We start from the raw sequence: 12,826 nt of genomic DNA, 5'->3' as shown, positions 1-12,826 counted from the left end.
GGAAAGGCCATCGGGAACGGTATATCTTAGAGAACCGAGCTTAAAGCTTCACCATTGCATCATAGACATATTATATACCTGGTATTGTTCTATACTAGCCGTTACACCCAGGTAAAAAAATCAGGTGCCACTAGGCAGGTGTCACTAGGTCTGCCTAACATAGTTACGGTGGTCTTGGCATTGGGGTCCAAAATAAAATCAAAGAGAGTAGTGATGAAAAATAAGATCAGGACAAAGGTATTGTTGGAATAGGAGGCATTACCCCTCATCTCAAGGTGGTCGATTATAATCTCGTTTTCTGCCCTATCTCACCGTTCATCAAATTATGAACTTTATCACATTTACCCTCTTATTCTGACTTTCTCAAATTATCCTAGAGGTTAATATAAAGTTAGCTTCTCTATCAAAGTTCTAAAGCACTTCGAGAATAGAGGGCGTGATACTTTGCGGCGTCCAATATCATTTAGTGGCGTCCAATATCATTTAGTGGCGCCCTAAAGTTCCCGAATGCTTTAAGGTTAGAGCGAACGCCTACTATAGATTAATTACTGCTGTCGGCGGTATAGGCCATCTAAGATATCGTTAGTGAGTTACCCTAAAAATCTTTATCTGTTGAAGAGTGCCCCCCTTCCTTTGTGTGAATCTGTCAACTTTCATTTGCTGTGTAGATTTAATCAACCGCGTTTCTCTGTCCTCTCGCTATCGCGTTAGGTATAACTAGTTATCTAGCGTAAAAGACAGAGAGGGGCTACCTAAGTATCTAGGACTTAGATTGTACTACGAGTTGTATTTGTCTAATGCTACTTCATCAGGTTATGAGATAATTAAAGGAACATAGGCTCTGCGCTATATCTACACTATTATAGCCGTAAGAGGCCCATGTTAGCATCTCGGGAGTATTAGCTTTTAATTAATACTGGCAACGAGTGATAATAGCCGTAGTTAATAGAGATAGAGACGTTTCTTCACCTACAGGGTTCATTCTATATGGAGTTTCTGGAGCCTTCTATTATATACCAAACAACTATCGGCGAAGGCCGCGTGCAACGAGGGACTAAGACGTAAGGGAGTGGAAGAAAAATCTTGCTACGTTGTCAGGATTCCCCTGTTATTTGATTGTTTAATATGAGAATTATATCAGTTTTCACTAAGGATTACGATAGTATAACCAGTGAACATCATATAATCCTACAGAGGTTATTGAGGACCGGCTAAAATTCAATTAGCTCAGTTAAGGTGTTGGGAATTGATGTCTAAGAGTGTGGGGTAAATCTAACTTCGAATATTATTTGTTCTAGTTGATTCACCTAGAAGCTAAATGACCGGGATATATCCTGAAAAATGTGAATCCTCCGAAACTCCGTCGTAGTGCAAGACTAGTCCCCCAACACCAGAAGATGATAGCAAGTCGCTCAAAGACCAACACGTTCAGCGCATATGAACGTAGAACAGGTAACGCTGGCGGATCTGAGCAATATCATACACGATGTACTCGTTGTACTGTAGCCACACATGCTGGTCGTCCTTCCGCTCGCTCGACCCAATACCAACGTCCGGGATCTTGACCCCCTTCAAGGCAGCGTTCACATCCCCGGCATCCTTCCATCCACCGGGAATACTCGTGCCCATGCCAAGCGTAGCAATCTTCCCCTGGCTCTTCGCATTCTCACCCGCCATGTAGTCGCTGTCACGAAGCTCGAGCATGGGATCACCCAGCTCGGCGTCGCACAGCAAGAGCAGACCCATGTTTCCACTGTTGTAAGGGCAGCAGTAGTTGGCAGACTTGCTGGACGTGTCCGCGAGATACACGCCTTTCCCAAACATGTAGCCATTGACGGGTGCCTCCGGTGGCGCGATACGCAAGCCTTGGCTGAGAATACCACCGAAGTTCGAGCTGCGAGATCCGTGCCAAAGGAGACGACGGTCGCTGTTCTGGAGGTTTGCGAAACAAGAGTTTGTGAAACGGTCTGTCTCACCTTTGCGCTCGATACGAAAGATATCGATAACCTGGATTGATTAATACGCTGGTCGGGAAAAGCGTGTAAGAGCACGTACCTTGTATTCGAGATTGTGGGTTGCGCCGCGGGAATTACACAAGTAATCAGACAGCTCGCTGAACTCGGTTGATCGGGGTTCGACTTTGAATGCTTAGTTTGAGTCTTGATAAGCCATGAAGCTGAATCACTTACGGCGTGTCATCTCCTCCATTCCCAGGCTCTGGAACTGGCGATCCAGAGCGTGGATCTCGTCCGCCTCTTTTGAGTCCTTCAAGATCTCATTGGCAACATCCATGTCCGTCAATGCCTCCAGAAGCTCAACCTCTCTCCTGATCATCGCATCGGAGTTCAAGACAGGGGGTCGATTGCGGCCGAAGACGTGGGGAATCGTAGTGAAGTAGCGGTTGCTCAGGTGCTCTTGGGCGGTTCCGAGATTCATGCTGTACTTAGAAAACGAGAGGGTTGGATCGACAAGCAGTTCGGCCAATTCTTTAAGAACAGAGAAACCAGCCTTCAGAGTCCTTTCGCTCAGCTTACCCAGGGGCAGCTTCTTGGCATCATAGGACATCGACTCAAGGGCAGAATTCATGTGCTGCTGGTTGAAGATGAAGGACATCAGATCCTGAAGGGGTTTCTCCAGCTTGCTCTCCACCGGTGGCTTGTTCTCGCCAGGCTCCAGCTTGACACTCTTCTCTGACTTTTCATCTTGCTTCTTCTTCTTCTTCTCCTCCTCCTCCTCATCATCTTCTTCGTAGTTCCGCTCCAGGAAGGTGTACTTGTTGTTCCTCGGAGCATCGAGGCGGTTCTCCCATGATAGGCCAGATTTGTCTTTGAACTTCTTCAAAAATTGCTTCTTTGCGTCCTGCAGCGAGCCATCACCCAAGCATGCGGACTGGCCATGCTCACCAACTCGCCCCCAGCGGGTCCAAGTCACATAGGTCTTGCCATCTGCACGGGCGAGAATCTGAATTCGGTAGAACTTGTTATTATTGGCGGCTGCGACGGTCTGGTTCAAGGTCGCATCCCAAATCAAGCCCGATCCATCAATGTAGACCTGGGGATCTTTGCACCGGCGTTAGTTCTGTGGCCACTAACAAGAGAGAGGGTGTTGCAACTCACTATTGAAAGCATGCTTGCACGACATGAATTCTTCATCCACGGGGACAATCAATTGTTTGAAACTGGCCTTTTGGGAGTCCTTTTGCTTTTTATTTGATTCATCCGCGGGTTCTTCGTCGTCTTCCTCCTTAATAACTCGCTTCTTACTGGCATTTCCAGTTCCACTCTTTTTGCTAGCCTTTTTCGCATCTTTCTGGTCATCTTCCTTGGCATCCTGACTGTCAACAACACCGTTGCCGTTCTTGTCGGTTGCCTGTACTTTGGCCTTTCCGTTGGCCTTTTTGATAACTTTCTTGTCATCTTGCTTGCTATCAGGGCCATTAGCAGCATCGGCCGCACCCAGCAGATAAGCCTTCTCAGCGATCGGCTTTTTTTTCTCAACAGAATCAAGTAGCCAGTCGAGCGAGACAACCTGGCAAATGACAGACTTAGAGGCAGCTTGGTCTGTGGGCATTTTGTCAAAATTGCACTTTTTGGAATGGTCAAAGGCGTTGAGTGCCATGGGCTGGCTATGTCTCACATTTGATGCCCTTTTTCTCTGCATCTTTTTCAGTGGTGACAAGATGTGTACACTGATCAGTGACCGAAGAGCTGAAAGTGGCGCCTTGCTCCTCCACGAGAGCTTTGATGTCCGCTGGAAGGAGGAAAAGGGTCAGCCTCATCTCCGCTTTTCTGTGGGGTCAGTTCCCGAGGATCCGTGGTCGGTCCCTTACCCTGCTTGTATCCGGCAAAAGTGCCACTGATGGCAATGACCATCTTTTTGAAAGTTCGAGGAGCCATTGTGGTCAAAATCAGGCGATGAGAGGTAGATGGAGTCGATGAGGATGGGAATTAATCAAAACAAAGGGGAAATGGCGAGAGTGAAGGAAATACGAGGTGTGCAGTAGCGTGTCGGAGGGGGTGAGAGAAAACCAAGACCGAGTACGCTATGAGCCAAGCACCAGACGCAGCAAGTCGTCGAGAAAATTATGATACACAAAAAGGGAGCAGAAGCAGAAAGGTGGTCTGTTTTTAACGTGTCAGGGTGAGACTGACGATATCGTGGGCCTGAGAGTTCGGGCTCTCAGGGGGCTGCTGCCTGGCAGCTTGTCAGGCAACACCCGCCAAGTGGGGGCCTTCCAAAGCAAATGAAAGCCCGCTATTGCTTCAGTCGGGTTGGTTGGTCTAAATAACCAGGCATCAGCTGGTGTGGGGCAGTTCCCAGCTATCTCTCTAGATGGTTTCTTATGGTTTTGAATGATTGACAAGATCATTCGATCCAGCTATAAGAAATTGTACATACCTATCACGCTTCGGATTACCATCCATCTATTTGAGCTTGTCCACCCTATCGCGGCGGCGGAGGGCGACTTTCTCACTATATAATTTGGACACCAAATAAACGGCGTGGGGCTGCAATATGCAGAGCTTGACATTCCAATCGTCGCATACAGTCAGCTAGACCGTTGATGTTTGACGGGCGGTATCACCTTCGCAGACGTGCCCGAGCTTCCAAAACGGAGACCACGACCCTAAGCGGATAATTTACACAAATGTCTTGAACATGGTCCAAAGATGGACTTCTTTTTAACAACCCTAGGCCCATGCTAGAAATGCCGTAAATCAATACCTACTTCCAGCATCTGACCATCGTCAGGGAGTTTACCTAGTCCTATAGGTAGTGGATAGATTCCCACCAGGAAGCCCTGCATTGGAATAGAAGGTTATATTAAAAGAAGGGGCATTTATTGCTCCACATCTTGTTTTTCCACGGCTACGTTACAAGCAAACTTCCAACATAGACACTCGCATAGCTTGCCATGCCCGATATCTAGCAACAGCCCTGATATCTGCCCAATAAACATGTAACAGCTACAATGCTGCGCATGCGTAATGACCGTCATAGAAAGACTATATGTTTTCTTAAGGTTTTGAACCCTGATACACCGAAGCCTCCTCGTGGCTCACCTGGCCTCGACACCGCTGTTCCCACCCGCCCTCGATGCTGTAGGCACCCGAGACACACTAGCCTCATATCAACCTCAATTCGCGGGCGCACTGCTCGCGAGGGCTCACCAGCTCCTCCCCTCTCGCATGTAGGTTGTTGAAGAAGGTCTTCGGCCTATTGAGTCTATCTGCGGTATCCTCGACGCAGAGGTGTTAAACTGTATTTTTTCCCAGATCCGCGAATGCTTCCATTTCTCAAGGCAACAGTCCCTTTGTTGGAATATACCTGTGGATGTATAAATATGAATTGCGACTGGAGGGGAATGAAATATATAACAACTATTGCAACTCACCTATTATTGAATACCGGCAAGGCCACTTGAGCCGCCTGAGAAATGCTCATTACAGACGATGTCACTTGTAAAAAGCCAAGAGGTGCGGACTCACTTGACCTCTGGTGGGAAAGTAGGCAAATGTGCGAGCTGTCTTACTGGACGCAACTAGACTAATCATCACCGCCGAAGATAAATCGCCATCTGTACTTGTCCTTTTCACGGCTGCTGGACTAACGAATGGATAGATGGGGTTCTGTAACTCTGGGTGTATTGGGAAGACGTTTTCATTTAGATGATGACCCGCTCGACATAGCACAACGATCGGCCAGACCAATCGCTCGAGTTCGTCCAGTAAGGTGGTTGAGTGCGATGTGGAGCTGGGTAATTTAGACAATGGCAGAGACGTTGGACTCATGATGTAACGATTAACAGTGGTATGAGTCGCTGGCGATGGTCGCAGATCTCGATACAGTGGCCCTTGGGTAGCGATGGTTGAATTTTGAGGGCGGTCAAAGCTGCAGAAGTAGGCCAGAATCCATATAGGACACTTTCTAGAGCGAGTTCTAGAATAGTACTCTTCCTCATCTTGCGTAGTCTTCGATGCTTCTCGGTTTGGTACTGCAGAGTCGGCAATGCTCGAAACAGCGAAAATTTCCGGGAACTTCCTAGGCTGTCTGTCGTCTACGTAGGGCTTCCCAACTCTATAGAATGTCCTTTTTACCCTTGAGTCATACTCCTTGCTTTAATTACATCCCTGCTTTGGCTCTTGCACTACTACGACGGTAGCAAAATGCTGGAAGCTATCTAGTGTATAGCTTATTTTTTGCAGCTAGCCACTCTTAGCTAGGGTCTGCCGACGTTTTGGCGACATCATGCTTCTCTCATTTGCTGTCGCATCTGGCCATTAATGGTATGGATTTAGCTTTTATTTCATCAATATCCAACGCGCATCAATTTGTGTTTTGCGTTTACATAACATCTATCTAGTATACCCCAGCAGCGGAAGAATGTAGTTACGACTTGCATCGCAGGTACAGTTTCCCTCCGCCCCCACGCACTTCTTGTAAAATAGAGGAAAGTTGGTTGCGTATTCCAGTGAACAAGTAGACTGCGGTATTAAGGTGGTACGTCTCATACGGCAAACCCAACATCCAGGCATATAAGGATGATCAAACCCCGTGAGAACTACGACAACAAGGTCCGATTGTGAACTGTGAGAACATGATTTTTCATTCTAGACGTCGAACCCCAGACTCAGGGTTCCATGTAGACACGCATTGATTGGGGTTTGGAAGCATTTTAGCGCACTCAATTGAACCAAACCCACAAAGATAGATACAGAGGTAGCTAGTAGCAAATTAGATCTTCAAGGCCATAGAAAAGGAGACCATTCGATCTCATGAGATTCGTCCATACAACCGTAAACGAGATGAAACGAAACAAAGCGCAATAAAAGCAAGTAACGCCCCCGCACATGGAATGAAAAGCTTCAGAAAGTTAACTCGGAGCTCGCGAGCAATCCAATCAAAAAACATCTGATGAAGATGAAGAGAGATAGATGGCATGGTATGATATGCACTCGATTGCAAAACAAGCAAAGGAGGTAAGAGCGCTATACACGAAGGGTAAAAACAAGAATGCAAGAAAGTCGAACAAACAAGACCCTCCCGCGGGTGAATTTTGGTATGCAGAATGGAGTATGTATTAAAGCCGTACACGGAGATCAAATCGGAGCGCAAGCCAAATGAAGCGGAAAGTAGGGCACGCGAGCAGAATGGCCAAGGTCGGATTTCATAGCAGAGATGGGACGAACGAGGTTTGCATGGGACATAACCAAATGCCGCGTTTATGTTGAGTCGAGGGAAGGCTTCAGAAGATGACGAAGCGCTTCTGCTTCGATTTATCTGCGTCTGCTAAGCGGTTAGATTCGAGAACCAATTTTCTTTCGCGCTCCGAATCACTCACCCTGCCCCTTCCTCTCACTCTTCCGGAACCTGCCTCCGCCACGTGCGGCAAAGGCTGGGTTCGCACCGTCGGCCGCGGCGCGGATCGCTGCAATGCGATGCTTGGCCCGCTCGTCACCCTGGTCTGCGGCCTTGACGTACCAGACATTCGCCTCGAGCGGGTCACGGTGACAGCCGATGCCCATCTCAGTGAAGTAGCCGACAGCATACTGAGCCTTTGCCAGACCTAGATGACCATGTTAGAACGAAATAATCTGTCGAGCTGGAATAGGGATCACAAGGCTGAAGCTTACCAGAACCCGCGGCCCGCGCAGCCCACTCATACGCCTCGTTCTCGTCTTTGTCGAGGATCGGCTCCGCACCGACGAGGTACCACGCGCACAGCGCCATCATAGCAAGCGGATGCCCACTCTGCGCCGCCGCTGTGTAAAAGTGAATACTCAGCGCCGGATCACGTGGACAAGTGAGTTTGCCGTGCTCGTAGGCATCGCCTAGCCGGTATGCCGCCTCGACATGGCCCAGTTCGGCGGCTTTAGTGAACAGTTGCGCGGCGTAGGACTCGTCCATGAAGACGTCGTCGCCGTAGCCTGTTTCGTGCATCAGGCCGAGCTCGTACGGCGCGGAGTTGTACTGTGCGTCCGAGGACTCGGTCGCACGCTTCATCCACGTGATGCCGTCGCGGTACCGCTTGCCGAGACCCATGTCACCCGCCAGACAGGCTTTGGCCATGCGGAGCATGGCGCCGGGATGGTTTTTCGCTGCAGCTTGGCGGTAGAACTGGACTGCGCGGCCGCCGTCGACGCGGACGCCCCAGCCGAACTCGTAGCAGAGGGCGGTGCGGTAGGACGCCTCCACATGGCCGTGTTTGCTGGCGGCGAGGAAGTTCGGAAATGCGCGCTCGTGGTCTTCTTTGCCTTTGTTGAATAGTCCTGACGCGTATCCATCGGCGAGGTAGTACTGTGCAAAGGGGTAGCTGCGGTCTGCGAGCCGTTGCAGGATGGATTTTGATTCGCGGAGGAGCCGTTGACGGGTGATGGAGGTCGAGTCTTCCAGGTCGACTGCGGGCATTTCGCGCATGGCGTTTATCATGAACACGGCGAATTCGTATTGCACAGCCGGCTCGTCCGTTTTCTTGACGTTTGCCAGGTACATCTCGAATGTTTGTTTGTGACTGAGGAGAGAAGCATTGTTGCCAACGGAGGACCTCAGGTGAGAGTTGTCAAGGGGGGCAGCTGTAGGCCCGGGCTGCGGATATGATGTGTTGAGCAAGTCCAAGACTGAAAGCGAGCGATTGTCTGGGGAGGCGGTAGAATTCCGCGATGATGATCGAGCCTGCAGATAGGGAGATGCAGAGAGATTGCGCCGGTGGTTCGCAACATTCAGATCAGATGCCGAGGAAAATGTCGAGAGCGGGCGCGCAAGTCGAGATCGCTGCACCACTAGATTGCCCGTCGAGCTGGAGGGATTGCCCGCCAGGTTCATGCCGACTGTCGAGTGCCGCACATTCTGGGTGGTCTGTTGTTGTTGGTGATGGTAGGTCAGTGGCTCATAGCCATCCGAATTCTGCGCTACGCTTTCCAAGCTGCCGCGCGAGGAAGTATTGTGGCTGACGCCCTCTCGCTCGAGCGAAGTCCCGCTCTTCTTAGGAATTTGACTTTCTTCTTTTACCAAGTTCTCGACGACCGACCACGACCCACTGCTGGCCGGGTTATGGTCATATGGATGCTGTGGCGCATAGTGCGGAGCTTGCGTCGAGTCCCTCCGTGGCGGGAACGCCGGATTCCAGGCATGCTGCGGCGGTTCTGGGTCGTCGCTGGCGCTGCTAGCAACCTTAGGGAGCTCGAGCTGCGGGGTGATGGGCCCATTGGGAAAGTGTTCAATCTGGGCGGTAGATGCTGGGGGGATGTTGGCGCCATGGTCGATTTTGACGGGGGAGCGCGGAGAGTCCTGGATGACGGGCGTGACCTCGGAGTCCGGGATCAGCACTGACACGGGTTTGCGAGGAAGCTGCCGGTTTTGGGGGTGCTGGGGGATTGTGCGGGGAGTGGAGTCCTGAGAGGCTGAGGGGAATGGAGGCGACGATCGGAGATATGCCGGAGGAGGGGAGGGGAGGTGGTGCTCGGCAGGGATGGGAGACGCCATCTTCTCTGGCCCGAGTGTCGGGTGCGAGCTGCGAGCTATATAGGGGCGTGTTGTGTCGGGAGGAGTTGTGCTTTGTGGTGCTATGTAGGTAACGGTAGACGCAGGTGAAGCTAGACGGGCGATCCAAATCAAACGAGTGAGCCGACACGGGGGCGGAGCGGTTTGGGAGGTCTTATTGCGACATGGAGAAGGCGGATGAGGAGGTGGAGAGAGCGAGAGAGGCGACAGAGCGAGAGAAGAGAGCTGGCAGAGTTCGTCCCACCCGGCAGGGACAGCTTCTCCTTGATCAGACTATGGGGAATGGGATCTGGTGTTCCAATGAGAGCTCGAATGGACCGTGGAGACAGCAGGGTCAGGTCGGGGGTTCGGGTAGCCCCAGTCGTGGAGGTGGACCGCAGAGCTGCCAGGGTTTAGCAGGGCAATCAGGAGGAGACCGGATGCGACCTTGAACCAACTTTACATTGAGGTCCAGGGGGCGACAAAAGAAGGTGGGACTTGCAAAGCGAGGGAGGGGGAGGAGAACTCCATGGGCACTGACTTAAATTCGCGGAGTTGACTGTAGGGTCAGCGAATTCACCATGGCACCTTCAAAGCCCGCAGGCCCGCCGCGAGACGCAGCCAACAGCGTCAAAGAACGCCCGCAGGCCTAGGGTCGCCTCCACTCTCAGGCTGCCATCGCTAGTTTACTCCTTTCTCGATTGATAAAAGCATGACGATGGGTCCAGTTATTGCGATATTAGGGGATTGTTTGGTCCTTTACGCGGGTTGGTCTTCTCGATCTGATCTCATCCGATCCAACGAGCTAGTGATAGCTTGTCGCCTCTTCAACCGCTCGCCCTCGAATCCATTGCGAGTCCATCGCCAAGCCGCGACGTGTGGGAAGAAAAATTCCAGTCATCATGCGGCGCGCAAGTGGGGTGAACTATTCTGGAACCAGTGATTCACTGAACCGCTGCACCGAACCCGACCACCAAATCACACCCACGGTGTCTCTATTCTATTATTATGCCCACACCACGCCTGTTTCGGCGCATCTGTGCCCCCGCCACTCGAAGCCAAGTTTTCCCTTTTCCATTGGCCTCGTATACTCGGGCTGAAAAGCTGAAGGTCTGCCCTTGGAGCCTGTCTCTACCCCCACACCCAATAAGCCCGTGTTCAGGACCCGGGAGCTGCACAGCTCTGTCGCTGCTGTCCCCATACACTGTCCACGGTACACCGCACAACGATGGTGCGATCGCCCCACCCACAAACACGCGGAGGCATCACCCGAAGCTTGTGGGCCAGGCAGAAATTGAGGCCGGCAGGGTGATCTTGCGGCATGACATGGCCTTGGCGTCCCCGCAAATCAGGCCTATGGGCTGCTTTTCATTTCTGTTCAGCCTCCCATTCGTACTCCCATTCGGAGGGAAGTTCAGCTGCCACGCTTCGGCCAGGCCCTCTCGGAGGGCAGTGAAGCTCGGGCAGATGATCGCTTGTCGAGATCGGAGCCCCGGACGCTGCGGCATCACTTTGGTGCTTGTGTTTTCTGCTCCGCACGGGGAATTGGGCGCATCCCGCTAAGGCATGTCGGCTTTTCTACTAGTGCGAAATCGGGATTTGCGGCCAGCATGGCGCTACCAGCGTCTGAAATTATCGCCCAGGTGCACTCAAACGATCGCGTCATATTTCGGATGGTGGGCACTTGGCCGTGAGCCAGGACGTGAGGGGATTCCAGACTGCGTACTCCATATATGGGGACCGCACAGGTGCAGCGTGGCTCCGGCGCCACCCTTTGTAGCCGCGATGAGACAAAAACCGAGACTGGCGGTAAGCATGGACAAGCCTGCGTGCAGCATCGACGGGCGCGAATCCCTTGACACAAAGACAGGTGCGTCTTCCAGGTTTCTGAGGAGCAGCAAAGGGAGAGAATTGAGTTTGACTGGTACCTGCGGTACTGGCAGTTTGGGCGGTGCGAACCCCCGCCAATCTTGCATGGCGGGAACCACGGGCCACACTCCTTGCGGGGTTTCTACGTACAGTACGTCCGGCACCCCAGGACCGGGGCAAAGAATCATAACATGATCTCAACCCCATGTTTCGGGCCCTCGGCAACCGCCATTGTCCAAGCCCTAGATGACGACGCTTGCACCGACTATCCGGTTGCGCGGTACGCAGTCGCAGCAAGAGTCAATAGTGCAACGTCTCCTCGCTCCTCGCACCTCGCACCACTGTGGCGCATGCCGGTGCCATGCCCCCGATCACCAGTGTCAGATGCAAGGCTCCACTGCATCCCAGCCCGAGCTGGGGAACGTGGTCCCCATGCGCAAAAGCACTGCACGGCGCACACAGGGATACCAGCCACGGAGGGGATGAGTCGTCCGGCCCCTCCGCAGCTGTTTCAGAGCATGCGTAAGCCGAGTTAATCGAAGATCGGGCTGGAGGTGGACGGGACCCTCCGTGATAGGTTGATATGTCTCAGTTTGGGGTGCTGGGCTATAGTTCCATCTCGCCAGTCTCTTGTATATAGAGTATCAATGCCCCGACCCTAAGATCCTCAGTGCCGTGATGATCGCCCACCTTGTCGATCACCTCATGTTGGTGCTCTGAGCGCAGGGGCCAAATCATTACGTCTTAGGTAGTCCGGCTCGTCGCAGGGGTATGCCATCCTGGCTGGAACATGATAAGTACGATATTCGCTCAAATAGCAGCAGGACAACTATCGCAGGCGAGTAGCGGCCCGTAGACGTAGAATGAGCCCCAAGGAATACAGGATGCAGGAGAGCCTCCCAAGGGCCTCGACCGCCTCCATCGTATTATGGCTGGATCAGTCAGAAAGGAGCGAGGGAAGTCGTGGTTTCCGTCCGGAGTGATTCAACTCCCCTGTAAGGCGGGTCCGTGGCAGCAATCAATAATCGATTCGCGACCGTGCCCTGTGTTTTGTCGCTTTGTTTTTGCGGGGAAGCAGCTGAGGGAGTTCATGATGTGACGAGGCCCGGCGGCAGAAGGCTGGTCTTCTGCGACAGGGACATGCAGCCCGCTTGAGCTGTCCCAGTCCATGTTTCCTACATCATAACGGTGATTTAGATGCACGCAACCATCGTGGCACTGAATTAGCTGGGTAGAGGCCGACCGATTAATTACATGGCGAGGGCGGTCCTCTGCCAAGGATCGTTCCCAGATCCATTGACTATCTGCTGGCTGGTGGAGCCATGGATGCGTAGAGAGGGTGGTTAGAAGCGATAGATCAGAGAGTTGGGTTGCGCAACCGACATGCATAACCAGAACATAATGATATATTAATGGTACATGCTTCCTCTGTACCTCGAACAGTCCTCCCAGCAGCGCAAGGTACATCAAGTCCAGC

General features: G+C 52.0%; 3 protein-coding genes across 3 annotated transcripts; all 3 read right to left on the bottom strand.

The window, feature by feature from the left end:
* Window positions 1-1,428: 1,428 nt before the first annotated feature.
* Window positions 1,429-3,896, bottom strand: N7482_008858 (uncharacterized protein; the record flags this gene model as incomplete). Its single annotated transcript, XM_056690982.1, has 6 exons — window positions 1,429-2,007; window positions 2,056-2,138; window positions 2,190-3,059; window positions 3,117-3,560; window positions 3,637-3,783; window positions 3,830-3,896. The coding sequence occupies 6 exons, from the start codon at window positions 3,894-3,896 to the stop codon at window positions 1,429-1,431; spliced, it is 2,190 nt and encodes a 729-aa protein (XP_056540747.1).
* Window positions 3,897-5,018: 1,122 nt separating this feature from the next.
* N7482_008857 (uncharacterized protein) lies at window positions 5,019-6,109 on the bottom strand (the record flags this gene model as incomplete). Its single annotated transcript, XM_056690981.1, has 4 exons — window positions 5,019-5,120; window positions 5,172-5,240; window positions 5,490-6,078; window positions 6,099-6,109. 4 exons carry the CDS (start codon window positions 6,107-6,109, stop codon window positions 5,019-5,021), a joined length of 771 nt encoding a protein of 256 aa, XP_056540746.1.
* A 1,137-nt stretch (window positions 6,110-7,246) lies between these two features.
* chs3 (putative chitin synthase activator (Chs3)) lies at window positions 7,247-9,483 on the bottom strand (the record flags this gene model as incomplete). The annotated part of the gene is made up of 3 exons (XM_056690980.1): window positions 7,247-7,287; window positions 7,343-7,567; window positions 7,635-9,483. The coding sequence occupies 3 exons, from the start codon at window positions 9,481-9,483 to the stop codon at window positions 7,247-7,249; spliced, it is 2,115 nt and encodes a 704-aa protein (XP_056540745.1).
* Between the last annotated feature and the right edge of the window lie 3,343 nt (window positions 9,484-12,826).

This window comes from Penicillium canariense (assembly GCF_028826845.1).
Source record: "Penicillium canariense strain IBT 26290 chromosome Unknown utg000006l_segment0_segment0, whole genome shotgun sequence".
Classification (NCBI taxonomy): Eukaryota; Fungi; Ascomycota; class Eurotiomycetes; order Eurotiales; family Aspergillaceae; genus Penicillium; species Penicillium canariense.
The sequence above is the reverse complement of the archived record's forward strand: the minus strand, read 5'-3'. Positions and strand labels throughout refer to the sequence as shown.